Source organism: Macaca thibetana, chromosome 14, assembly GCF_024542745.1.
Source record: "Macaca thibetana thibetana isolate TM-01 chromosome 14, ASM2454274v1, whole genome shotgun sequence".
Classification (NCBI taxonomy): Eukaryota; Metazoa; Chordata; class Mammalia; order Primates; family Cercopithecidae; genus Macaca; species Macaca thibetana.
This window is the reverse complement of record NC_065591.1, coordinates 18822307-18849406: the sequence shown is the minus strand read 5'-3', so window position 1 is coordinate 18849406 and position 27100 is coordinate 18822307. Positions and strand designations below refer to the sequence as shown.

Sequence of the window (27100 nt, the reverse complement as noted above, 5' to 3'; positions counted from 1 at the left end):
TTTGGTAGAAACAGGATCTTACTATGTGAGATCTGTGTCCAGGCTAGTCTCTAATTCCTGGGCTCAAGCAATCCTCCTGTCTTTGCCTCCCAAAGTGGTGGGATTACAGGTGTGAGCTATGTGCCTGGGGTGTCTGCATTATTCCTGAACCTCAAAGGAACCGTCCTCTGATGAAGCAGCAGCCACAGGGGTGGTGAGCCAGTGATGACTTAGCAGTGAGAGCTGGCACGTGAGGGAATGAGGACTTAAACTCTTGTGTGACTCCAGATCCCACACCATTGTCCACCACCGTCCCCACCACTTTTCTTCCCCCTGCTTGCTTTAGATTAAGCTCCCTTCAAACTTCTGGTACATTCCAGTTGGGAAAAGAAGAGAGGCCCTGGTCATAGGATGCAGCACATGGTGGCCCACGGGAATGCTGGGGGTACAAACAACAGGAAGGTGGCCGTGGACTCCTCCATGCCTAGAAGCTGGTCAGGAAGCTGCCCTCATCACCACTTGAGTGCACAAGATGAGGAAGCGGCAGACGGACTGGGGAGGGGACTTCCTGAAGCCCCATCTGTTCCTTTTTCTCCACTGCACCACACTTCCCATCCAGTTCCCAACCTCCACGCCCCACTCATTTCCCCGACATCCAGATGGGCCGTTTTGCATCTCCATTTTTATTGAAATACAAAAAGTGCAAATGGTGAAATACATGATTGGTGCCAAGGAAGTCATTAAGTGTGAATGTGAACACTGGATTCACAGTACAAGCGCCCCTTCCCTGGGGTACAGACCAGTGGGGGCATGAGAAAGACCAAATAGATCTGAAAGGCTCCCCAGTGAATGGGGCTGTGAGCGACACTTGATACACAAAGGAGGGCGGAGAGCAGAGCAGCCCTGGATGAGGCTAGAGACCAAGGGACTGATGGAGAACCAGCAAAAGCCCAGGCCCCAGGGGGCTGAATGCGCTGCCGATGGTCTTGGGAGAGCCCAGCGAAGTTACACCCAGGCCCAGCCTGGTTTGTGGATGGGGCTGGGCTGGTCAGTGAGGATTCCCACAGTATGGGCTCTGGAATTGTCCTGCCTGGCCAAGATCGTGGGGGCAGGGTCACTGCAGGTACTTCCCAGTACTCCTCAAGGACAAGACTGCGGGAACAGGAGTCCCCAGGAAGGAGTGTAATTCTTTGAGACAGTGGGAGTGAGAGATCAGCCATCATTGGGGTCGAGGTTCTTTGAAAGACAACAGGGCTGGCCAGGTACGGTGGCTCACGCCTGTAATCCCAGCACTTTGGGAGGCTGAAGTGGGTGGATCACGAGGTCAGGAGATCGAGACCATCCTGGACAACATGGTCAAACCCTGTCTCTACTAAAAATACAAAAATTAGCCAGGCATGGTGGCGTGCACCTGTAATCCCAGCTATTCAGGAGGCTGAGGCAGGAGAATCGCTTGAACCGGGAAAGCAGAGGTGTGCCAAGATTGCGCCACTGCACTCCAGCCTGGCAACAGAGTGAGACTCCATCTCAGAAAAAAAAAAGTGGGGGGCCCTAGAGCCCATTAATCTCCTGGGGAAATTGCTAGAACCCACCTATCTGGGCTGATCTATCAGCACAATCTCTGCCCCTCCTATGGGCACTCACAGCCTCTACCCCAGCCCCTTTAAGAGTCCCCCAGCTGGAGGAAGGAGCCACAGAGATCCTAAGGCACTGAGTCACCTCTGGCCGGGGCAGGGGCCAGTGTGACTCCACAACAGACAGGTCCACAAGAACCTGAAGGCTGATGATCTGCCCGTGTGGGAAAGGAGGCCAGGAGGGGAGAGGCTGACCCGGCCAGTCACTGATCCCACCGCACACTGTAGCTCTCAGGGGCGGGAAGGTGGAGAGGGAGGTTTCAAGTGGATGCTGGGACTCTGAGCACTGTCATCCAAGCTACCAGTCCCAGCAGAACCAAGGGGTTAGGACACCCCAGGGGCAGTATCACTTGGGAAAGGCTGACCCAGGATGTGTGGAAGAGAAGGAGGCAGAAAGCAGACACAGGCTCCAGCCCTGTCACTCCTCAGCAGGGGAAATACCCCAGACTGAGCTGCTGGGGGCAGTACAGGAGCAAGGGTGCCTGCACTCAGGCCTTCATGCAGTGGGACTTCTGCAAAGCAGGGCAGCCTACCAGACAGGGAGGCACCTCAGCTTGGGGCAGTGTCCACACCAAGGAGCTCAGCTGCTCATTCCCAACAATCCAGAGGGGAGGAGCGGCCCCTGCTACCAGCCCAGCCGGCAGTGATTTGATTCATCCACAGTTGCCAGGGAAACAGAGGCAGAAAAAGCAGGAAAAGGGTTACTGGGGCTCAGTCCTTCTCCAGTTAGAAGAGCCAAGCCCAGCTCTGGAGAGCCCAGCAAAAGCCAGGTGTCCAGAGAGGCAGTGAGAAGTGTAAGGCGAAGAAAAACATCTTCTGGTAACAGCGAGGCCGCCAGGGCCGTGAGGCGGGCTGGACAGAGATGGGGGAGGGCATGCCTGATGGGCGGCTCCAGCATCTCTCTCCAGGGGTCTTCATGGCCCCTGATGCCAGGGGGAAGAGTCCAAACCCGGGCTACCAGAAAAGGGTCTGGTGGGGCAGGGGCCAGGTTCAGAGCCCCCTGGGGTCCGGGCTGGGGAACAGCTCCCCTTGGTGATCCAGAAGGAACTTGGTGAAGGTGTTGATGGGATTAATGGCCTTGAGGGTAATGGCTGCATCCTTGGCCCACAGCAGGTTAGGGCCGAAGACAACAGCCAGGTTAGTGTTGGTCATTTTGTTCTGGTCACTGTGTGCAGAAACCTGTGGAGGGAATCAGGGACTGCAGCAGAAAGCCACAGATGCTGCCTCCCACTCCCAGCAACCACAACCAGGGCGCAGAGGAGGCGGCAGCTCCTCCTTCCCCCTCCCTTCACCCCAGAGGCCAAGTCCAAGGTCTCACCTGCACCAGGAAAGCAGTCAGGAAACGAAGCACCTGGTAGTTCTCCTCGGGCAGCGTCTGGAGGACCTGCAGCGTCTCTGCCACCCTCTGGCTCTCATCAATGTCTATGAGGAAAGGGGGCCCAGCTTACAGGGGCCCTGGGCTGGGCTGGTTCAGGACGCTCTGACGCAGGCTAGAGGGGAGACCCCCCAGCAGTCTTCCCTGGGAGGCACCTAGGCCCGAAAGCCTGCAGCGCACCTGCCCTAAGTCCAGCCCCAGGCCCAGCAGAAGAGAGGGGGACTCACTGAGGAAGCCCACCACATGGGGGTAGAGGTCAAAGGTGAGCAGGGGCTCAGGAAGCTCCCGGAGGAAGGTCTTGAGGATGACTGCTGGCAGGTGCAGCTCATTGTACTGGTCGAAGTCCACAGGCAGCCCTGAGGTGGGGGCAGCGTGAGAGAAGCTCGGCGCAGCCTGAAGGGCAGCACCCATCTGCAGACAATGCGGGCCGCACTGCCTGACTGCCCTTGGACCCTGCACAAGCCCCTCTGACACCTGCCTCCCTCTTCCTCTGTGACCAGAGAATGCAGGTTCCAGCCATCTGGGGCGAGTGGGGCCTGGCCCACCCCACCGTTATTCCTCACCTCTGAATGTGCCTATATCCAGGACCCGGGAGCCCAACTGATAAGGCAGCAGGCCTGGCAGAAGGGGGACTTACGTGACACCAAGTGCCACGGAAACCTCCAGCAGGAAGAGACTCGGAGACCCTCATTTACAGGGCAGCAGAGGGCAGAGAAGCCCCTACCAGTCACACACACACATGGCCCTGCCACAGCCCAGGGCCGCTCACCCATGTTGTACTTCTGCTGCACTTCCCGGACCACTTGGGTGTTGGCCGACCTCCGGAAGATGCCCTCGGTGGTGAGAGCTGGGAAATATTAGGGCCTGGTGAGCCTCCAAGTGCTGGGCACCGGCTGGATTCCCTGCCCCTTCTCTGTCTTGGGGTTCTAGGCAGGGCTGGGTGGGGGTGTTGAGGCTTGCAGGACCTCCCTCTGCCCTGCCCAGCAGCTGCCCCAGCTTCCTGAGGGGAGCCGGGAGACCCGGCTAGTGAGGAGGCAGGCCCGGCACTCACCGTGGGCCTGTAAGTAGGCAACAGTCTCCCTGAGCACAATGGGAATGGGCTCCTGCTCTGGATTCTTCTCCTGGAGGCTGCGGGAACAAGGCTGGTGAGCCAGGCCTGCAGCCCCTCCCGGCCGCCACGGCCTAGCCACCTTTCATACTCACTGCTGCAGCGAGACTCCAAACTGCTGGTTGGGCAGGGGGGGCCGTGGGGGCATGGGCTTGGGGGCTGTCGCGGGGCTCTTCTGTGTGGATTTGAGGAAGTCATCATATCTGCAGGAGTAGAGGGAGGTGGGTCAGGCCCTGCCTGGCTCTGGAGTCGCTCTGCCAGTTCAATCAAGCATTGACCACGCGGGGTCAGGAGGATCGTCTCATGCGATCTCCATTAACAACTCCACTTTCCACAGCAGCAAAGACCTGGGAGAGGTCGGGACACGGGCTTGCTCTGCCTAAGCCCCACGCGGTCTCTGAATCAGGACACGCGTCCTCGAGACCCTGGCTTCACAAGCGCCCGGCCGCCGCACCCGCCTCACTTGAGCACTTGGCGAGGGATCCCCAGCTGCTCCAGCTTCACGTGCTCGCTCAGCTCACTCAGGTAATTCACGTAGAAGATCTTCTGCCCGAACTTGAAGCTGTTGGTGGAGGAAAGGGCCTGGGTTGTGGGGACCCCTTCCGGTGGCCTCTACTGTCCCCTCAACACCGACCCAGTTCAGACCGAAGCCCAGCCGCCCCTGGTGGTCCCCAGGCTGCCCAGCCTCCTGGCTTCAGAGTTCCAGGCAAGCCAGGACCACCGGTCCTGCCCATGGCCACTCACCTGATGAGGGGCTTGAAGAGGATGAGCAGAGTTTTGATGAACATGGTCGGATGCACAATGTACAAGGCCTTGATGTTCTTCTTATACCTGCAGAGGCAGAAGGGACAACTCAGGAGCAGGCGTGGTAGGACAGGCACCATGCTAGGGTCCTGGTGCATACTTTTTTTTTTTTTTTTTTGAGACAGAGTTTCCTTCACCCAGGCTGGAGTGTGATCTCAGCTCACTGCAGCCTCCACCTCCCGGATTCAAGCTATTCTCCTGCCTCAGCCTCCTGAGTAGCTAGGATTACAGGCATCCACCACTACACCTAGCTAATTTTTTTTTTTTTTTTTTTTTTTTTTTTTGAGACGGAGTCTCGCTGTGTCTCCCAGGCTGGAGTGCAGTGGCGTGATCTCGGCTCACTGCAAGCTCCGCCTCCCGGGTTCACGCCATTCTCCCGCCTCAGCCTCCCAAGTAGCTGAGACTACAGGCGCCCGCCACCACGCCCGGCTAGTTTTTTGTATTTTTAGTAGAGACGGGGTTTCACCATGTTAGCCAGGATAGTCTCGATCTCCTGACCTCGTGATCCACCCGCCTCGGCCTCCCAAAGTGCTGGGATTACAGGCTTGAGCCACCGTGCCCGGCCCACCTAGCTAATTTTTGTATTCAGTAGAGACGAGGTTTCACCATGTTGGCCAGGCTGGTCTTGAACTCCTGACCTCAAGTGATCCGTCCGCCTCGGCCTCCCAAAGTGCTGGGATTACAGGTGTGAGCCACCGCGCCCAGCCTCAGTGCATACTTTCTGATTTGAACACACATGGCCAGCATGCGAGGTAAGGGTCTCATTTTACAGAAGAGTCCCCCTCTCTTCTGCTGGGTCTGGGGCTGGACTTAGGGCAGGTGCGCTGCAGGCTTTCGGGCCTAGGTGCCTCCCAGGGAAGACTGCTGGGGGATCTCCCCTCTAGCCTGCGTCAGAGCGTCCTGAACCAGCCCAGCCCAGGGCCCCTGTAAGCTGGGCCCCCTTTCCTCATAGACATTGATGAGAGCCAGAGGGTGGCAGAGACGCTGCAGGTCCTCCAGACGCTGCCCGAGGAGAACTACCAGGTGCTTCGTTTCCTGACTGCTTTCCTGGTGCAGGTGAGACCTTGGACTTGGCCTCTGGGGTGAAGGGAGGGGGAAGGAGGAGCTGCCGCCTCCTCTGCGCCCTGGTTGTGGTTGCTGGGAGTGGGAGGCAGCATCTCCCACTGTCCCATTTTACAGATTAGAAAACAGGAGGCTCAGAGAGGTTAAGTAAAACAAGAGGTCAGAGTGCGAATAAGCTGAGAAACGGCTTTAAGCCCAGGGTGATCTGACTGCAGATTCTTTTCGTTGACGTAGATGGCAGCCCCCGCCGCCCCCTGCCTTGGAATAAGCTCATGCCCAAGTGGAGGGCAGCCCGGAAGCTGGCAGAGCCGCTGCCTCTGGATCTGCCTGTGCAGGCCCCATGCCCCAACCCACTTGCGGTCAAACTCCCGGTAGGCGTCACGGAGCCAGCTGAGGGAGGGCTTGTTGTCACTGGTCAGGCCGTGGTGCAGATACAGCAGCGTGTAGTCGCTCTCCACATACTGGTCCAGGGTGTGCTTCAGGTACCTTCCAGGGAAAAGCCCTGCTCAGGCCTGCCCTGTGCATAGGGGCAGCCCCGTGAAGACAGAAAGCAGCCCCAGGGGTCTCCCGCCATGTCACAGCCCCTTCCCCACGGCCCGCCCCTAGCACAGTCTGTTCTGGCTCATAATCAGTCACCAGGTTCCCGTGGAGGAGACCCAGGGTAGTGGCTGGGGGGAGGAATGACAATAATAACAGCTCTCGGGCCGGGCGCTGTGGCTCATGCCTGTAATCCCAACACTTTGGGAGGCTGAGGCGGGTGCGTCACCTGAGGTCAGGAGTTCCAGACAAGCCTGGCCAACATGGTGAAACCCCATCTCTACTAAAAATGCAAAAATTAGCCGAGCATGGTGGTGCATGTCTGTAATCCCAACTACTCGGGAGGCTGAGGCAGGAGAATCGCTTGAACCCAGGAGGCGGAGGTTTCAGTGAGCAGAGATTGTGGCACTGCACTCCAGCCTGGGCAACAAGAGTGAAACTCCGTCTCAATAATAGTAATAATAATAACAGTTCTCACTCTTGAGCAGGAACTAGATGTCAGGAGACCAGGACCCTAACCCAGGCACTCCTAGGCCTGCAGTGAAAATGGGAATGACGTTTCCCCTGAATCAGGATTTCCCTGAATCAATAATGATGACAGTCACCATTTCTCAATATTAAGCTTTTAGTGTCTGCCAAGCACTTCGCATACATTATCTCATACCTTGCTTATAACTGAGGCTGATGTAATCCCCATCCTACAAATGGAGGCAATGACCAGAGAGGTCAAGTGCTGATCCAAGGTCACACAGCCTGTGGTAGATCCTGGAAGTGAAGTGTCTAACACCAAAGCCTGCTTTTTTTTTTTTTTTTTTTTTTTTTTTTTTTACAAGGTCTTACTGTCATCCAGGCTGGGGCACAGTGGCATGATCACAGCTCACTGCAGCCTTGACCTCCCAGGCTTAAGCTTTCCTCCTGCCTCAGCCTCCTGAGTAGCAGGAACCACAGGTGTGAGCCACCATCCCTGGCTCATTTTTTCAGTTTTTATTTTGTAGAGACAGGTCTCACTATGTTGCCCAGGCTGGTCTTGAGTTCCTGGCCTCAAGTAATCCTCCTGCCTCAGCCTCCCAAAGTGCTGGGGGATTATAGGCATGAGTCACTGCACCCAGTTGAAAGCCTGCATTCTTGACCACGGGACAGCTTTGCCTTTTACACACAAACTCCAGCGCCGGTGGTAAAACACTGTGCCCATGAGAGGGGATGGGGTGGCCAGAGAGTCACCTGCTCCAGTCACTGGGCCTTTAGTGGACCAAAGAACCCCAACTCCTCTGGTTCCCTATTATGCTCATAACACGCTATCTACGAGCTCAGCACAAACATATACACACCTGGTGTTGAGCACACTGAGAGGTATGGATGGAATGAACAAGAACTGGAGAAAGGGAGGGGGGTGCATGTAAAGCCCTCTTCCTTTTTTTTTTTTTTTTGAGATGGAGTTTCACTCTTGTTGCCCAGTGGCGCAATCTCAGCTCACCGAAACCTCCGCCTCCCGGGTACAAGCGATTCTCCTGCCTGAGCCTCCCAAGTAGCTGGGATTATAGGCATGCGCCACCACACCCAGCTAATTTTGTATTTTCAGTAGAGATGGGGTTTCTCCATGTTGGTCAGGCTGGTCTAGAACTCCCGACTTCAGGTGATCCGCCCGCCTTGGCCTCCCAAAGTGGTGGGATTACAGGCGTGAGCCACTGTGCCTGGCCATAAAGCCCTCTTTCTAGTTGGCCAAACAGCTCCTAGGCTCCCAAAGGGACACTACTCCAGGCTGGGAGGCTAGGCAGACAGAATGCTAAGGACTTCCAAGGGGAGGCAGGGAAGGAGAGAAGCCTGGTGAAGTGGCCAGAGCTTGACCTAACCCAGAGAGAGTATGCTCAAAACTGGCCCATGGGTGCCAGGCTGTGCTAACACAGGCAGGCGTGGGGTGGCTGATGCTGGGATCCCCAGTACGTGGTCATTTACCGCTTCTCCACACTGAGCACTGCAGTTTACAAAGAGCTGTAGCATAAAGAGATTGCGTTTTGCAACTACAAAAATAGCAAAGATTGTAGTGAAAACAGATACTCTCATCCACTGACGGAGGTTATGGCCTTTTGTAGGGAAATAAAGTGATGTTTATCAGAAGCTATAAAATGCTCATACTCTCTGACCCTGTAAAAATATGTCTGGGAGTTTGTCCTAAGGAAAGAATCCGAGATGAACAGAAACATTTTTGTAGAAGGCTGTTCTTCATGGCCCATTTTATGATGGGGGAAAAAAAATCTAGTGTCAAGCTAACTGCAACAGCAGGGAATTGGTTAAATCAACCACGTGACAACCATACATAGAACAGCTCACAGGACATTTCTGCAGACAGAATGAATCTGTGAAGTCAGATGTCAGAACAGCGGTTATACCCTTTGTAGGGTGTGAGTGACACAGATGTGTTCGGGTTTTGAAAATTCACACAGTACACTTATAATGTATTCACTTTTCTGCCGGCATATTAGATGTCAGTAAAAGGTTTTTTAGAAGATATCTTTGAAGAATGTTTAATGCTCAGAAAAAAAGTGTTATGTAAGATACAAAACCAGGCTGGGTGTGGTGCCTCACACCTGTAATCCTAGCAATTTGGGAGGCAGAGATGGGCAGATCACCGGAGGTGGGGAGTTCAAGACCAGCCTGGCCAACATGATGAAACCCTCTCTCTACTGAAAATACAAAAATTAGCTGAGTGTGGTGGTACACGCCTGTAATCCCAGCTACTTGGGAGGCTGAGGCAGGGGAATCGCTTGAACTCAGGAGGTGGAGGTTGCAGTGAGCCAATACCATGCCACTGCACTCCAGCCTGGGTGACAGAGCAAGGCTCGGTCTCAAAAAAAATAAAAATAAAAAAAGATACCAAACTGACTATACAGTTCCATATACATTATTAAAAAAATAGGAAATTACTACACAAAAATATTAACAGTAACTTTCTCTCTAGATGGTGAGTGTGTGGGAGACCTTTTATTTTTCACAGTTATCTATATATTTTTTCTTTATGGCTACATATATTTTTCTAAGCTCTCTAAATTATAATGCTTTAAAAATGTACACAATGGATTTCATGTATATTCTTTTGTTTGTTTGTTTTGAGATGGAGTTTCACTCTTGTTGCCCAGGCTGAAGTGCAATGGCATGATCTTGGCTCACTGCAACCTCCGCCTCCCGGGTTCAGGTGATTCTCCTGCCTCAGCCTCCTAAGCAGCTGGGATTACAGGTGCCCGCCACCACACCCGGCTAATTTTGTATTTTTAGTAGAGACAGGGTTTCTCCATGTTGGTCAGGCTGGTCTTGAACTCCTGACCTCGTGATCCACCTGCTTTCGCCTCCCAAAGTGCTGGGATTACAGGCGTGAGCCACCATGCCCAGTCGTGTGTTCTTACCTAATGCCCACAACAACCCTGGGAGGTGGGCACAAGTCTTTTTTTGTTTGTTTGTTTGTTTTGAGACGGAGTCTCGCTCTGTGGCCCAGGCTGGAGTGCAGTGGCCGGATCTCAGCTCACTGCAAGCTCCGCCTCCCGGGTTTACTCCATTCTCCTGCCTCAGCCTCCCGAGTAGCTGGGACTACAGCGCCGCCACCTCGCCCGGCTAGTTTTTTGTATTTTTTGGTAGAGACGGGGTTTCACCGTGTTAGCCAGGATGGTCTCGATCTCCTGACCTCGTGATCTGCCCGTCTCGGCTTCCCAAAGTGCTGGGATTACAGGCTTGAGCCACCGCACCTGGCCTGTTTGTTTGTTTTTTTGAGACAAAGTCTCGCTCTGTCGCCCAAGCTGGAGTGCAGTGGCGGGATCTCAGCTGACTGCAACCTCCACCTCCCGGGTTCAAGCGATCCTTTTGCCTCAGCCTCCTGAGTAGCTGGGATTACAGGCGCACGCCACCATGCCCAGCTAATTTTTATGTTTTTAGTAGAGATGAGGTTTCACCATGTTGGCCAGGATGGTCTCAATCTCCTGACCTCATAATCCACCTGTCTCGGCCTCCCAAAGTGCTGGGATTACAGGCGTGAGCCACCATGCCCGGCCTCTTTTTTTTTGAGACAGAGTCTCACTCTGTCACCCAGGCTGCAGTGAAATGGCACGATCTGGGCTCACCGCAACCTCCGCCTCCCGGGTTCAAGCAGTTCTCCTGCCTCAGCCTCTTGAGTAGCTGGGATTACCCTGAGTAGCCGGGATTACAGGCCTGCACCATCATGCCTGGCTAATTTTTGTATCTTTAGTAGAGACGGGGTTTCACCATGTTAGCCAGGTTGGTCTCGATCTCCTGACCTCATGATCCTCCCGCCTCAGCCTCCCAAAGTGCCGGGACTATAGGCATGAGCCACCACGCCTGGCCACAAGTCTCATTTTTACAGGGCTTGGAAAAGACCTGCCCCAAGGCACGCAGCTAGCAGGAGGTGCAGAGCTGAAGTTGAATGTGTCTTCTGAATTTGATTCCAAGCTTCAGGCACTTTTTTTTTTGAGATGGAGTCTCGCTCTGTCACCCAGGCTGGAGTGCAGTAGCGCGATCTCTGCCTCCCGGGTTCACACCATTCTGCCTCAGCCTCCCGAGTAGCTGGGACTACAGGCACCCACCACCATGCCCAGCTGTATTTTTAGTAGAGACAGGGTTTCACCGTGTTAGCCAGGTTGGTCTCAATCTCCTGACCTCATGATCCGCCTGCCTCGGCCTCCCAAAGTGCTGGGATTACAGGCATGAGCCACCATGCCTGGCTGCTTCACGCACTTTCTATTCCAACCTCCAGGTGGACAGCTGGGAAGAGCCACGTCTGAGATAATCTGACTGAAAACGGGACAAAGTGCTCCACGATGGAAGCACCCTGCTGCCCTCAGCAGGGACTGTGACCAGGACAGAAGTGATGGAGGACAAGCAGCAGCTGATGTCGAGGACTTCCTGAAGCCAAGGACGCCCCGGGGTGGGCGTGGCCTCCCCAGCAAGCTGTCTCCTGAAAACCAGGTGCTTTCTACCCCCACCCACGGACTTCCTCCCACTTCACTTATTATCTGGGCAGAAGGCTGTCACCTGGTACATCAGACACAGAAAGAACTACAGAAAAGGCCATGTGCCTCCTCTGCCAGCCCCAGGCCAAGCTCTTGCCCATTCTGGCTGGGCCACGCGGCGGGCTTGGACAAGGCTCTGCCTGCCTTGTGAGGAGCAGCGGGAAGAGCATTCAGAAGACTAGAGAGAGAGAATTCCTAGATGGCACTGGAAGACCCAGCTTGTGGCCCTGGCTTGCCAGGACTGGCTGAGACTCCCAATTCAGGCCCTTCCCCTTCTGCCGCTGCCCCCTGGGTCTGTCCCTCAGCTCACACTTCCTCCTGCTCGCACGCAATCATCCAGGATCTCAAAGAGCGGCTTGGGACAGTGCCAGAATTTTACATTTCAGAGTGCTTCAATCTGGTCAGGAAAGGAGTGCATCTTTCTAAAATTTACCAATAGAAAACAGAAAGCAGGGCAAGATGGTCTCACTCTACTACACACCCCGAGGACAACAGCAGGAGGTGAGTTTGCTCGCCTGTGAGCCCAGAGCTGGCTCAACCATAAACGGGTCTTTCAAGCCTCGGCATTCAACCAGTCTTCAGCCCTGAGTCAGGACATGTCTGGTCCGGCCAGAGTTATTATGTATGTTTGGCTCGCAGAACCCACATTGGTACAGAAACCACTGACACTAAAGGCACAAAATAAGACAACACTAATGATTCTTATAAATGATAAACAACTGCATCCATCTCAGAAACACCACAGGATTATAATAGTCAATCCTCACATCTGGACAAAAGTCCTTCCTTTTCATATGCTGTTTCTCCTGTAAGGAAAGAGGCTTGTATTATTATCCCTTTTGAAAGGTGAGGAAAGCAAGGCTTAAAGATGCTTCCCAAGATCACCCAGCTTCAATAACTAGAAACTAGGTCCGACTCCTCGTCCAGTGCTCTCCCCTAAATATTAACCAGCTCCTTCATGAGAAGACGGGAGGCATTAAGGCAGGTGGTCTAGCACCCACAGGCAGGGAGGGAAAGTAAAGAACGTGGCATTAGGCTACACTGGGGATCTGGGCAAAGCCCCAACGCACTTCCCAGCAGGTACTCACCCCAGGAGCTTGCTGTGGTCCAGCTGGTGGCTGGGGGGCATTCGACAGGCACTAAACACAATGATCTTCCGCCCATACTTGTCATCTCCTAGGTATGGAGAAACACGGAGCGCAGTGGGTTGAAGGGGAACCAAAAGAAGTGGGGTGAGGAACTTAAAGGGGCCAGGCGTGCTGAGCTGAGCCAGTTACCACAGGGGCCAGAGCGCCCATGCACACAGACCTCTGGGCAGCCTCCTGCACTCAAGGGTGTGCCATTGAAGACAGAGACAGCTTGCTTTCAGGGTTACTGAGCTGGGGTATTTTAAAAAAAAAAAAAAGTGATTTTTTTTTTTGTGATGGGGTCTTGTTCTTTCACCCAGTCTGGAATGTAGTGGCGCAATCACGGCTCACTGTAGTCTCAATCTCCTGGGCTCCAGAGAGCCTCCTACTTCAGCCTCCCAAGCAGCCAGGACTATAGGTGAGCACCACCATACCCGGTGAAATTTTAAAATTTTTTTGTAGAGACAGATCTCACTATCTTGCCCAGGCTGGGTCTTGAGCTCCTGGCCTCCTCCTACCTCAGCCTCCCAAAGTGCTCGGCTTACAGACGTGAGCCACCGCACACAGCCAACATCACTTTTTAAAAAGGCATGCCGACCAGGGGCAGTGGTTCACGCCTGCAATCCCAGTACTTTGGGAGGCCAAACCAGGGGGATCACCTGAGGTCAGGAATTACGAGACCAGCCCGGCCAACATGGTGAAACCGCATCTCTACTAAAAATACAAAAATTAGCTGGGTGTGGTGGTGCACGCCTGTAGTCCCAGCTACTCGGGAGGCTGAGGCAGGAAAATTGCTTGAACCTGGGAGGCAGAGGTTGCAGTGAGCTGAGCTGGCGCCACTGTACTCTAGCCTGGGTGACAGAGCAAGAGTGTCTCAAAAAAAAAAAAAAAAGTCATGCCTGGTGCAGACAACCCAAATATCCCTCAGCGGATAAACGATGTAGTTAATCCATTGGCCATAAAAAGGAATGAAGTACTGATACATGCTACCATGTGAATGAACCTCCAAAACACTATGCCAAGTGAAAGCTGGTCACAAAAGGCCACCAACTCTATGATTCCAGTTACATGAGGCGTCTAGATAGGTACGTGCATAGAGACAGGAAGCAAAGTATTGGTTTCCAGGTGCTGGGAGGAGGGGGAATGAGGACAGGTCGCTTGGTGGGTACAGCGTGGTATGAGTACGGGTGGTGAAAATGTTTTGGGATTAGATGGAGGTGATAACTGTATGACATTATGCACTAAGTATTATACCACTGAAATGTACACTGCAAACTGATGAATTTTGTTATGTGACTCTTATCTCAATTTTTTTTTTTTTTTTTTAGATGGAGTCTCGCTATGTCACCCAGGCTGGAATGCAGTGGCACAGTCTCGGCTCACTGCAACCTCCGCCTCCCGGTTCAAGCGATTCTCCTGACTCAGCTTCCTGAGTAGCTGGGATTACAGGCGCCTGCCACCGTGCCTGGCTAATATTTGTATTTTTAGTAGAGACGGAGTGTCACCATGTTGGCCAAGCTGGTCTCAAACTCCTGACCTCGTGATCCACCCGCCTCGGCCTCCCAAAGCGATGGGATTACAGGCATGAGCCACCGTGTCCAGCTCTTACCTCAATTTTTAAAAAATGCTCACTAACGCATTCATGATCTTGCCAAATAGTCATAAGTCTACACTTTTCCATAAGCACCCCCACTGAGCAGTGTGTATTTGGAAAGCCTCTTGAAGTTACCTTCTCAGCATGTTTGAGGCCACTGAGGAAATCAGTCTGATTACTTAACAGTCATGTCTCATTTCTGACCACTGACAATCGCTTTCTGATTTTATTACTAGAATTTTTTTTAAGAGATGATGGTCTTGGCCAGGGGTGGTGGCTCACGCCTGTAATCCCAGCACTTTGGGAGGCCAAGGTGGGCGGATCACAAGGTCAGGAGATTGAGACCATCCTGGCTAACACGGTGAAACCCTGTCTCTAATAAAAACACACAAAATTAGCCGGGCGTGGTGGTGGGCGCCTGTAATCCCAGCTACTAGGGAGGCTGAGGCAGGAAAATGGCGTGAACCCGGGAGGTGGAGCTTGCAGTGAGCCAAGATTGCGCCGCTACACTCCAGCCTGGGCGACAGAGCAAGACTCCATCTCAAAATAAATAAATAAATAAATAAATAAATAAATAAATAAATAAATAAAAGAGATGGGGGTTTCATTGTGTTGCCCAAGCTGTTCTTGAACTCCTGGCTTTAGGTGATCCTCTCACCTCAGCTTCCCAAGTAGCTGAGACTACAGGTGTGCACCACTGCACCCAGCTTATTACTAGAATTACGGACGACACTGGCTGATTGACTTCTGTAGATTTCTAAGCATTCTATCCTTTCTCATTAAGATATTCTAGGGCCCCCACCAACCCTTAAGACTCAACGCAGCCATAATCGCCTCCTGGAAACCTGTGTCCATGCCCTCTTTCCCCAGACAGGGTAGCTGCCCCTTTTCATGGTTCCCAGCATAAACCATCCCCCATCACTGTCTTGACCCTTCGCTCTCCTGTAGAATTGTTTATGTACCTGTCTCCCTGACAGGCTTGTGAGCAGCTCAAAGACAGAGGCTGTGTCTCATTGTCTTTGTTCTTTTTCTTTTTTTACTCCTGGCAAGCTGTGATTTTTTTTTTTTTTTTTTTTTTAAGAGACAGGGTCTCGCTCTGTCGCCCAGGCTGGAGTGCAGTGGCACAATCGTAGCTCACTACAGCCTTGAACTCCTGGGCTCAAACAATCCTCCTGCTTTAGCCTCCCACATCCTGAATAGCCAGGACTACAGGCACATGCCATCCCACCTGCTTAATTAAAAACAATTTTTTTTGAAACAGGATCTTTCTATGTTGCCCAGGCTAGTCTTGAACTCCGCCCTCAGCTTTCCAGTAGCTGGGATTACAGCTGCATACCACGGCACCTGCAGTCTCCAGTACTGTTCCAGGATCCGGCACGTGGCAGGTATTCAATACGTTTTGGTAGCCTGCACAAAATCACAGGTCACCATTAAACTATGGGATGCCTGGTTCTAGTTTTATTTCTGTGGTTTTTTTTGCTTTCTTTTTTTTTTTTTTTGAGATGGGGTCTCTATCATCCAGGCTGGAGTGTCGTGGAGTGATCTGTGCTCACTGCAACCACCACCTCCTGAGTTCAAGAGATTCTCCTGCCTCAGCCTTCCAAGTAGCAGGGACTACAGGCGGATGCCAGCACACCTGGCTAATTTTTTTTTTTTTGAGATGGAGTTTCGCTCTTGTTACCCAGGCTAGAGTGCAATGGCGTGATCTCGGCTCACTACAACCTCCGCCTCCTGGGTTCAAGTGATTATCCTGCCTCAGCCTCCTGAGTAGCTGAGTTTATAGGCATGCCCCACCACGCCCAGCTAATTTTTGTATTTTTAGTAGAGATGGGGTTTCACCATGTTGGTCAGGCTGGTCTCGAACTCCCGACCTCAGGTGATCCGCCCGCCTCAGCCTTCCAAAGTGCTGGGATTACAGGCATAAGCCACCACGCCCAGCCTTAATTTTTGTATTTTTAGTAGAGACAGGGTTTCATCATGTTAGCCAGGCTGATGTCCAACTCCTGACCTCAGATGATCCGCACACCTCAGCCTCCCAAAGTACTGGGATTATAGGCATGAGTCACAGCACCTGGCCTCTATGTTTGTTCTTGATTATGCTTTGGTTATGGGTCAGACTGCTTCAAACAGTGAGTTTCCCAAAGCTCAGGACAGAACATCTCCAGATTTGCAAGCAGAGAATCCTCTACTAGCCTGTCTGCAGAGGAGGTGCAGCTCCATCCTGGAAGGTCTGTTTTAAAGGACCAGGTGGCACCTGCTCTCTTTCATACCCCAGCCTAGATCCTGAGGGGCTGAGATCCCGGAGGCCAGCTGGGGGTGGCTCTGGGGCTATGTACCTACTCTGATTCACTTCCCACTGGCTCTGACAGTGGAAGGAAAAGCAGACTGGCAGGGGCCAGGGCCAAAGGATTAGACCGGCAAGCCCAGCCTCACTACAGTCTGCGGCTTCAGAAACCCCTGAGATGCCTACCACCAGCCTGGGGAGAGGGGCCTCATCTGCCTACCTCTTTCTAAGCAGAGGAAATGCCCAGGATATGGGGGAAATGCTCCAGGACCATGAGGGATACCAAAAGAATCTTTCCTTCCAGCCCGTGAGTCCCCATTTCTCACACCTGCACCGGCAGCAAGGGAGGCCTCACTGGCTGGCAGATTTGAGGATTCAGCCAGGGCAGAAAGTCTGTGAGTCCCCTGGCTCTAAAATTTAAGAGGTAGCAACTGGTTAGGGAAGCTGTTGTGGGGAGGGCTGGAGGCCCGTGGTGCCTCCTCTCCGCTGGCCACAGCACTCTGTAAGTGGGAAGCTGTGGGTTCTCAACCAGGGCTCCACCAATGCACTCAGCAGACACAGCACCTCTATGATGTTATATGACAAATATTACAAGCATGTGTATTTTTTTTTTTGTGAGACAGTCTCGCTCTGTCACCCAGGCTGAAGTGAAGTGGCATGATCTCAGCTCACTGCAACCTCTACCTCCTCGGTTCAAGCGATTCTCCTGCCTCAGCCTCCTGAGTAGCTGAGATTACAGGCATGCGCCACCACACCCAACTAATGTATTTTTAGTAGAGACAGGGTTTCTCCGTATTCATCAGGCTGGTCTCGAACTCCTGACCTCGTGATCCGCCAGCCTTGGCCTCCCAAAGTGCTGGGATTACAGGTGTGAGCCACCGTACCCGGCCACACTTCTTTTTTTCAGTCAAAGAGATCCCCCCCATCCTGGGGATACGTTTCATAGTTGCAAAGTGGACTGTGAGCAGTTTTAAGAACCACTTCACTAGACTGTAATTTTTTTTTTTTTTTTTTTTTTTTTTTTTTTTTTGAGCCAGGATCTTGCTCTATCACCCAGGCTGGAGTGCAGTGGTGCAATCATAGCTGGCTGCAGCCTCCAACTCCTGGGCTGAAAGGGTCCTCCCACCTCAGCCTCCCAAGTAGCTGGGACTACAGGCACAGGCTACCACACCTGGCTAATTTTTTATTATTTTTGTAGAGATAGGGTTTCACTATGTTGCCCAGGCTGGCCTTAAACTCCTGGCCTCAAGCAATCCTCTCACCTCGCCTTCCAGATTACTGAGCCACCACGCTCAGCTGGCTGTTAGCTTCTTGAAGGAGGGGAGGTGTGTTTTTCCTTACTGAATCCCTAATGCAGACTACAAGTCTCCTTTCAGGGTTCTTTTTTTTGTCGCCCAGGCTGGAATACAGTGGCGTGATCTTGCTCACTGCAAACTCCACCTCTACCTTCAAGTGATTCTCCTGCCTCAGCCTCCTGAGTAGGTGGGTTTACAGGCACCCGCCACCATGCCAGCTAGTTTTATTTTTTGTGTTTTTAGTAGAAGACGGGATTTCACCATGTTGGCCTGGCTGGTCTCCAACTCCTGGCCTCAAGTGATCCACCCACCTCGGCCTCCCAAAGTGTTGTTTCAGGGTTCCGTGAATGCACACTGAATGAAGCCAGGATGAAGATGTGGACAAAAAGGGGGTCGGTCAGATGGTGAGACTCCCAGATAGTCGAGGAATGAGGGGATGGGCAACACTAGGTCTAGCTCCTGCCCTCCGGCTTCCTGGAGTGGGTCCCAATGCCCAAGTCCTTGGGTAGCTTAGTATTTGCCAGCAGGCAGGGCAGCTGCTGCTACAAGGAGCACATGGAAAGAAGTTCAAAACTCCCCGTCCTAATCTCAGATCAGAGCCAACTTCTGCCCAGGAGCTTTTTACTATTTTTTTGAGACGGAGTCTTGCTCTGTCGTCCAGGCTGGAGTGCAGTGGTGCGATCTTGGCTCACTGCACCCTCCGCCTCCCAGCTTCAAGTGATTCTCCTACCTCAGCCTCCCAAGTAGCTGGGATTACAGGCGCCCACCACCACACCCAGCTAATTTTTTTCTTTTTTCTTTTTTCTTTTTTTTTTGTATTTTTAGTAGAGACGGGGTTTCACTATGTTGGCCAGGCTGGTCTCGAACACCTGACCTCGTGATCCACCCGCCTTGGCTTCCCAAAGTGCTGGGACTACAGGCTTGAGCAAAGGCCCGGCCCTGCCCAGGAGCTTTAAAGACAAAGGAGCTGGCAGCTCTAGTGTCTCCAGGGCACTGGGGAGAAGACTCAATGAGGGAGGGGCAGCATTTGTGCAAAGCACCAGGGAGAGACAAGCCGCCTGAGAAGGAGGCCTCTGCGTTCCCCAGATACCAATCAGGAACTCTCCCAGGGTGGCCCTGGAGTTAATCAGCAACAGGTCTCCCCAGGCATTCTGGGCCCCCTCAAACCAGCCCCACCCACAACCAGACCAGCAGGCCTGGAACCTGGGAGGTAGGGCTGGGCTAACGGAGCCAGTCACATGCTACAGCCAGCTCACACATTTGTTAAGCTGTTCAATTGTCAGGAATTTTGCAAGCCAGTTGACGTCACATTGGTAGCTAGAGATCTGCGAGGCAGAAGCTGCAAACGCTACAAATCATGGCCTTTTTTCCCCTCTCCAGAGAGCCATTTACCAGCACACCACTGGAAAGAACCCACTGGGACTGATTCAAATCTGACCCTGGGGCATGACAACCATTCCCAGCAGGGAGATCAGGGGCTGCAGGGGAGCTGAGGCTACAACCCACCCTCCCTTCCTACAAGGGCTTCTCCCGGACATCTCCACGGTCTCATCAAATGAGTGCCTGGTGATGCCAATCCAGCCTCCTCTCAGCAATCAGGGAGGCACATCCATGGGGACACCATCACCCAGAAGGTCCCTGAGCCACCACTCAGAGGCCATTGCCCAAGAACAGACCCTCCTTTCCCTTTGGGGTCTGGGTGTGTCCCCACCCAGCCTACCCCACCCCCATCCTATCTCCTGTAAATCTTCTGCTATTTCCGACTCCCAGGCAGCACCAGCTCCCAGCTCCCCAGGGCAGGGCTGCAATTAAGCTAGCCCCATCTGGCCTCCACCGAGAGCCCTTCCTGATCCACAACCCCAGAGGTCGCAGCCCAGAGAGGCCAAGCACAGACAGCCAGGACGGACACCTACCTGGCTGGGCCCCCTCAGGCTCATCGCAGTCTGGGGAAATAGAAACGAATTGCAGCTCTGTGCGGGGGATGTGGGGAAGGAGGTGTCACCCATGGAGGCGGGGGGAGAGGCAGGTTCCCCCAGCTCTGCCTTGACCACACAGGCCAGGATGATGTCAGGACAGAAACTCCTTCATATCAGGTACCCCCCAGATTCCAGTCAAGTTCAGAACCCTCAGGGTGACTCTCCTGTGCCCAATTCAGGACCAGACCGGGGAAAAAACCCTCAGCCTGCCTTCTGCAGGGGGCGAGTGAGGCCAGAGCCAAGGCCCTCAACCCAGACCAGGGCAGGCACCAGGAATACAAACGCCATGGAAACACCTTTGACCTTCGGGGCAATCCTCTCAACTGCCCCCTCCCTCTCCAAGCCCAGCACCCCCATGGCCGGACAGGTTTCTTCCAGGGCCACTGTCCGCCAGGTTCTCCTTGCCCACGCCAATGCCTCAGAGCAGGGCCATGCCGCCCCCTGCTTATGAATGCCTGGCCTCACCAGCGAGGACGGACAAATGTTAGGGAAAAGACAAAGGATCCTAGATTCCAGCTGCTCCTTCTAAAGTGGGGCCCTAAGGGCAGCAACCACCTCATCAGCCTGACTCCCCTGCTCCTGGTTTCTTCTGGGTCCCCCCTTATGAACAGGAGGGAGGGAGCTCCCTGAGACAGAGACCTAAGCAGGGCTCCACACCCATTCTCAGCAGGGCAGCACATCTGCCAGGAACCTGACTCTCCAGGGAGAATGTGGCCTCCCCACTTCTGCAGAGAGGCTCTGCCCATTCCAGACTTCCCAGGAAGGACTGGCACTCTCCATCCTCCCCAGTAACTGATGGGGTGGAAAAGCCAACATTAGGGTGGAGGGGTAGGAGGGGAATAGAATGAGGGGAAGGGAAGGCCACTTATTCAAGGCCAACTATGTTCTGGCTCCAGGCTAGGCCCTGACATGCATTCATTATTGTAACCCACAAGGAAGAAATGAGAGTTCAGACAGCAGAGCTGGAGATCAAACCCAGGGCTTTCTGACTTCAAAGCCACTAGGCCACATGGCTCCCCACATGCCCCCTGCAAGTGGAGACAACGGGGCCATAGGTCAGGAGGTGGCTGCAGGTGAGCACATTAAATGGCAATGAGGAGTCTGCGCTTTTAAAGAACGATGCATGTCCAGGGCCAGGGCTCAGACTGCAGGGAGGCCCGTCCCCTGTGGTGGGAGGGACTGACTTCCTGAGGCCAGGACCTCTGAGGGTTAGGAAAACAGTGCTGGGTGCGCTCACCTGCCACCTCCACGATCTGGTGCCGGGCGATGTCATAGTACGGGTCATCCCACTTCAGGTGTGTGACAGGTTCCGGGGAGCTGCTTTTGGAGTCATCTGAGGAACACAGCAGGGTCAGGGGACAAGCCAGGGGGCTGGCACCATGCTCTGCCCCAGAGGCATGCTGTCTGGCCCTTCCCCCAGTAAGGCCTGTGCTCCCAGCCCAAACCTGGGACTGGTCTGCGCCCTCCTGCCCTCCTGGCGTCTCCCTTCAGCAGTAGTGGTACATCCCCCTCTAAAGCGCCTGTAGCTGCCTGAGATCAGATACAGCCCACCTGACTTGGGGAAGTCAGGCATTTCATCCGAGGGCCAGTTCTTCTCATCGATGGAGGCCAGCTTCAGCTGGTTCAGAGCCTCGCTGGTGTCATCCAAGGTCAGATCATCCTGCAGCTCTGACAGCGGATCCATGGCCAAGCCTGTCCCCGACAGTCTTGCCCTGCAGAACCTTAAGAGAAACCTGGGAGAGAGGAGGACAGGTGGCAGGTCAGTGACCTGCTATTTTCACCTTCTGCGACCTCCACCACATGCCCTCCTGCCCCCACCCTTCCCTCTCCCAGGCTCCCCGTCCCTATTCCTCAACACTCCTCATCCCCGCCAAGAGCTCCATGTAGCTCTGGGTTCTCCTGGCTCTGTGGCTCATGCATGTTGCCAGAAAAGGCAGCTGGGGCAGAGGATGGCACAGCTCGGCGCCTCCCTCCAGGTCCTGCAGCTGGGGAAGGAAGAGCTGTGCCAGGTCCTGTGCTGCCTGCCACCCAGCTGGCTCGGTGATGCAGTCCCAGCTGCAGAGGGCAGAGGTCCATGCCTCTCTCCTCAGAAGACCTGGACACAGAAGCCTCCCAGGCTCCAGCAGTTACAGGGGTAGAAATGTTGTAAGAATCTAAGGAACATACTGGGCACCGTGGCTCACGCCTGTAATCCCAGCACTTTAGGAGGCTAAGGCAGGAGGATCACCTGAGGTCAGGAGATCGAGACCATCCTGGCTAACACGGTGAAACCCCATCTCTACTAAAAATACAAAAAAATAGCCGGGCGTGGTGGCAGGCGCCTGCAGTCCCAGCTACTCGGGAGGCTGAGGCAGGAGAATCACTTGAACCCAGGAGGCAGAGGTTGCAGTGAGCTAAGATTGTGCCAAATGCACTCCAGCCTGGGCAACAAGAGTGAAACTCCATCTCAAAAAAAAAAAAAAAAAAAAAAAAAAAAAGAAAAAAAGGAAAAAAGAAAAAAAAAAACTAAGGAACATAGGGTGTCTAAACCCATCCCACACCTGAAAAAGGTCACCTATGGTCCTGGCCACTCCATCCCTCATTCCTGGCCCAGAGGGGAGGAGGGAGCCAAAGACTACAGGGTCCCAGAAAAAAAAGGCTATGACTGGCCGGGCACGGTGGCTCACGCCTGTAATCCCAGCACTTTGGGAGACCGAGGCGGGAGGATCAAGACTACCTGAGGTAGTCTTGCCTGAGGTCAGGAGTTCAAGACTAGCCTGGCCAGCATGGTGAAACCCCGTCTCTACTAAAAATACAAAAACTAGCCGAGCGTGGTGGCAGGCACCTGTAATCCCAACTACTCAGGAAGTCGAGGCAGGAGAATCACTTGAACCCGGGAGGCAGAGGTTGCAGTGACCAGAGATCGCACCATTGCACTCCAGCCTGGGCGACACAGCAAGACTCCATCTCAAAAAAAAAAAAAAAAAGCGGGGGGGCTATGGCTGTGGGGCACAGCTGGGTTTGTTCCAGGACAGGAACTAGCAGCAGGGGATGTGGAAGTGCCTGCCAGTCATCGCACACAGTCTGCAGGCTCCTAGGGGCATCCAAGCCCACTCTTACTCTGCGGGGTGCTCCTGACACCAGTTTCAAGGTGGAAAAGTCGACTGCCCTAATGATTGGAGGGCACAGATGGGAAAGGGGGATGCTCGCGATGTCCGGAGTGCTGAGATGAGGAGGTGACCAGCAGCTGAACAGCAGCTCCAGCAGGCACGGGGCAGAGCCGACCGCCAAGCTGGGTTTCTCCAGGTCTGGAATCTGGCCAGGAGGCTGCAGCCGCATGCAGCCGGGGGGTAGGCACCTCTGCCCTCAGCCCTAATGGGAAGCAACTCCCTCTCCTGCCACAAGCTCTCCACACGAGGGAGGGGAGTTTTCAGTTCAATCTATTCAGTCTGACCCCAAGGAAGAGGCTGTTCCATGTCCAGCTGCATTCCTGGAGCCCCAAAACTGACATATATGGTCAGAGAATCAGCAGGGCAGATAAGCAGAACAGACAAGCCCTGGGAGTGGGCAGGAAGAAGAGGGGGAGAGCTGCCATCCCAGAGCCACAGACTCTGGGCTCTGAGGCCACTTGACAACCTCCCGCACACATCACATCACAGCCAAGGGCCCTGGATGGTGAGCCCTCTCCCTGTGCCTGGCAACAGCCACCCTATCACCAGGGCAACCAAACTGATTGAGTAGTAACGCTGTTTCAAGCTCCCAAGCCAAACCCAACCAGCCAAAACGGCCCCAAAAAACCCTCTTCTTCCTCTCCCTCTCCCTGTCCCCTGCCCTCATCCACTACCCCTGGTTACCACCAAAATATAATCCCTTCCCAAGACACAGAGGATGATCCCTCACAGTCAGGAATGCCTTTCTCTGAGTGACACCAAAGCCCAGCTCCCTCACTCCCCTTCAGCCTTCAACACTTCAACCCTTCAATATCTACATGCTCTTCCTGCCGTCCAACCAGGAGGCTGTGGGAGCTGCTCCCCATAGTGACCTCCAGCTGGGTAATAAAGACAGAATCCAGCTCAAAGCAACCCCCTCCAGGCCAGAGCCTTCTCTCCACCCTTTCTATTCAACCTGTCACTGGCCAGGGACCAGGGGCTCCTTCAGTCCCACCTACAGCTATCCTCCAGACGTCTTTCTGCACACAGTAGGTGCTGACGCCGTGAAATGATGAGGTAGTATGGAGAGCTGGATTATCATCCTGCCTAAGCCAGTGAGCTGCGAAGATGCTGAGCAAGTCCTTTTCCTACTTGGGCCTAAATTTCCTCCTCTGCAGAGGCAATGGCACCTCCCAAAAATATAATTCTCCAGTGTTCAGAAATACTTTGTGCTGCAGTGAACAACAGGATTAGAAGGAGCAGCCGGGGCCAGGCACAGTGGCTCACGCCTGTAATCCTAGCACTTTGGGAGCCCAAGGTGGGTGGATCACCTGAGGTCAGGAGTTCGAGACCAGCCTTGCCAACATAGTGAAACCCCATCTCTACTAAAAATGCAAAAAAAAAAAAAAAAAAAAAAAAATTAGCGGGGCATGGTGGTGGGTGCCTGTAATCCCAGCTACTCAGGAGGCTGAGGCAGGAGAATCACTTGAACCTGGGGGGCGGAGGTTGCAGTGAGCTGAGATCGTGCTACTTCATTCCAGTCTGAGTAAAAGAGCGAAACTCCGTCTAAAAAACAAAAAGGAGCAGCTGGGAGCTGGGGTAGGTGTGAGGGAGGGAGGGCACCAGCTAAAAGGGAGCTGAACTTGAACTTCACCCCTTTTCCAATGACTGCTCTTCTATACTGTCAGTTCTTCCAGACGTGACCTCCCTCAACCCCCCCACATAACCTCCTTTCCCAGCATAACTAAGCCCAGGAGTTCCCATCTCCCAGTCAGACTGGCCCCTCCCACCACCCCCAACCCACAGCTGTTACCTTCTCTGAGCCCGGAAGTCAAACTCCCATTCAGTGGGAGGGTGAGGAAGCTAGGACAGGGAAATTCTAACATCAAGTAGTAGAAACGAAGTATCCTGCCTGTTTAAGACACCAGCCACCCACAAGCCTGCTCTACTCTGCAAAATACACCCAACTCTGAGATTAATTTTTCCATTCTCAGCAGGTAAACCTTTACAAAAACTTAAGGATCACCTTAGGCAATCAATTTTGGGAAGCTGTAGACTTTTCTGAAATTGGTAACATTTGTGAACTTTTTCCCTAAGAAAAGTTAGTAGATGTATGCAATTTTAAGAGGTTCATACACCTTCTGAGAATCACTGTTTAAGAACTTCTGGCCTATTCAGAATAACACCTGACGTATAGTAGACGCTATCATTTGTTGAATGACTGAACCAATTAATTCATCTCCTAAGTAAAGAAGGGAACCCATACTTGTTGAGGGCCTATATAGGACCATGAACTGGGGACATAAACTCAGCTTCACAATAGCACTGATGAGGCATGTTCTACTAAGCCCATTTTACAGTGAGGAAAGAGAGGACCAACCGGGCGTGGTGGTTCACGGCTGTAATCCCAGCACTTTGAGGTGGATCACGAGGTCAGGAGTTCAAGATTAGCCTGGCCAACACGGTGAAACCCCTTCTCTACAAAAATACAAAAATTAGCTGGGCATGGTGGCATGTGCCTGTAATCTCAGTTACTCAGAAGGCTGAGGCAGGAGAATTGCTTGAACCAGGACCCGGGAGACGGAGGTTGCAGTGAGCCGATACTGCGCCACTGCACTCCAGCCTGGGCTACAGGGCAAGACTCTGTGTCAAAAAAAAAAAAAGAGAAAGAAAGTAAGGACCAGAAAAAAATAAGCCAGTTGCTGAGGGTCATACTACGAGCAGAGGCAGGACTTTAATCCATGTCTGTCTGTAGCGGTCTCTTGGTGAGGGTCATCACCTCAACAGTTATCTAAGTGGCTGTCATTCATGCAATTCTCAAGGTTCAGAGAGGTGCCACAAAAGAGCAAACTAAAGCCTCTCCCCTAATATTCTCTTTTACACAGAACATAGATAGCAACTTGAAACCATATTCTCGCAGGGCACAGTGGCTCACACCTGTAATCTCAGCACTTTGGGAGGCCGAGGCGGGCGGATCCCGAGGTCAGGATTTGGAGACCAGCCTGGCCAAGATGGTGAAACCCCATCTCTACTAAAAATACAAAAATCAGCCGGGCATGGTGGCGTGCGCCTGTAGTCCCAGCTACTTGGGAGGCTAAGGCAGAAAAATCGCTTGAACCTGGAAGGTGGAGGTTGCAGTTAGCCGAGATCACGCCACTGCACTCCAGCCTGGGCGACAGAGTGAGACTCCGTCTAAAAAAAAAAAGAAATAATATTTTCAATGTTGGGGTCGGCCTCCCAGTTGCAAATCCCACCACAATACAGCAGCAATTATAACTCTCAACTACAATTACGTTTGCATAGAGCTTCACGGTTTACAAAGCCCAGGTTACGTATTGCAGTTATCCCATTTCACAAATTAAGAAGTTGAACTGAGGCCGGGCGCAGTGGCTCACGCCTATAATCCCAGCACTTTGGGAGGCCGAGGCGGGAGGATCACGAGGTCAGGAGTTCAAGACCAGCCTGGCCAACATGGTGAAACCCCGTCTCTACTAAAAATACAAAAAGTAGCCGGGCGTGATGGCGGACGCCTGTAATCCCAGCTACTCAGGAGACTGAGGCAGGAGAATCGCTTGAATCAGGGAGGCGGAGGTTGCAGGGAGCGGAGACTCCAGCCTGGGCAAGAAGAGTGAAACTCCGTCTTAAAAAAATAAATAAGTTGAACTGAAAGCGTGGCCTAATAAGTGGTAAGGAGGCACATTTCCCCCAAATTTCTTGTTATTAGTGCTTTGCCTGATCAGATATGGGAGATTTCCCCCTCCCGCCAGCTTGCTGGATGACAGCGATCCGGCCTGGACTCTGCCCTGGGGAAGACAGGAAGAAGGCAGTGAAAATGGTTAAGTCCTCTTATTGCAGGCGCCAAAATGGGGCAGAAACCCTGCAGGAAGTCCAGGCCTCTGAGTCCAATTCCACCCCCGTTCCCCTCCTCGGATCTGCTCGGGTCCTCCCCATCCGGACCCCATCCCTTCGGACTACCTGGCCAGCTCCTTTCCTTTCCCCATCCCCACCCGGAGAGACCCCGCGCCCAGCAGCTCACCGCGCTCGGGCACTGCTCCCTCTGCCACGCCTGTCAAAGCTCGGCAAACATCCGGCTCCGAGGTGGAACGGGAACCGCCCCCTCCCGCTCGCCTCTATCCCCAACCACTTCCGCCACACCTCCAACCCACTTCCGGCCCCAAACATGGC

At 53.3% G+C, this 27100-nt stretch overlaps 1 protein-coding gene across 1 annotated transcript; it reads right to left on the bottom strand.

Moving 5' to 3' along the window:
- Window positions 1-646: 646 nt before the first annotated feature.
- On the bottom strand, window positions 647-27070 carry ARHGAP1 (Rho GTPase activating protein 1). Its single transcript, XM_050757604.1, has 13 exons — window positions 26952-27070; window positions 21339-21520; window positions 21025-21120; window positions 12600-12687; window positions 6317-6448; window positions 4841-4927; window positions 4560-4658; window positions 4192-4299; window positions 4040-4116; window positions 3758-3835; window positions 3216-3344; window positions 2932-3035; window positions 647-2792 (listed from the first exon to the last, which is right to left on the bottom strand). Exons 2-13 carry the CDS (start codon window positions 21469-21471, stop codon window positions 2604-2606), a joined length of 1320 nt encoding a protein of 439 aa, XP_050613561.1. The 5' UTR covers window positions 21472-21520; window positions 26952-27070; the 3' UTR covers window positions 647-2603.
- Between the last annotated feature and the right edge of the window lie 30 nt (window positions 27071-27100).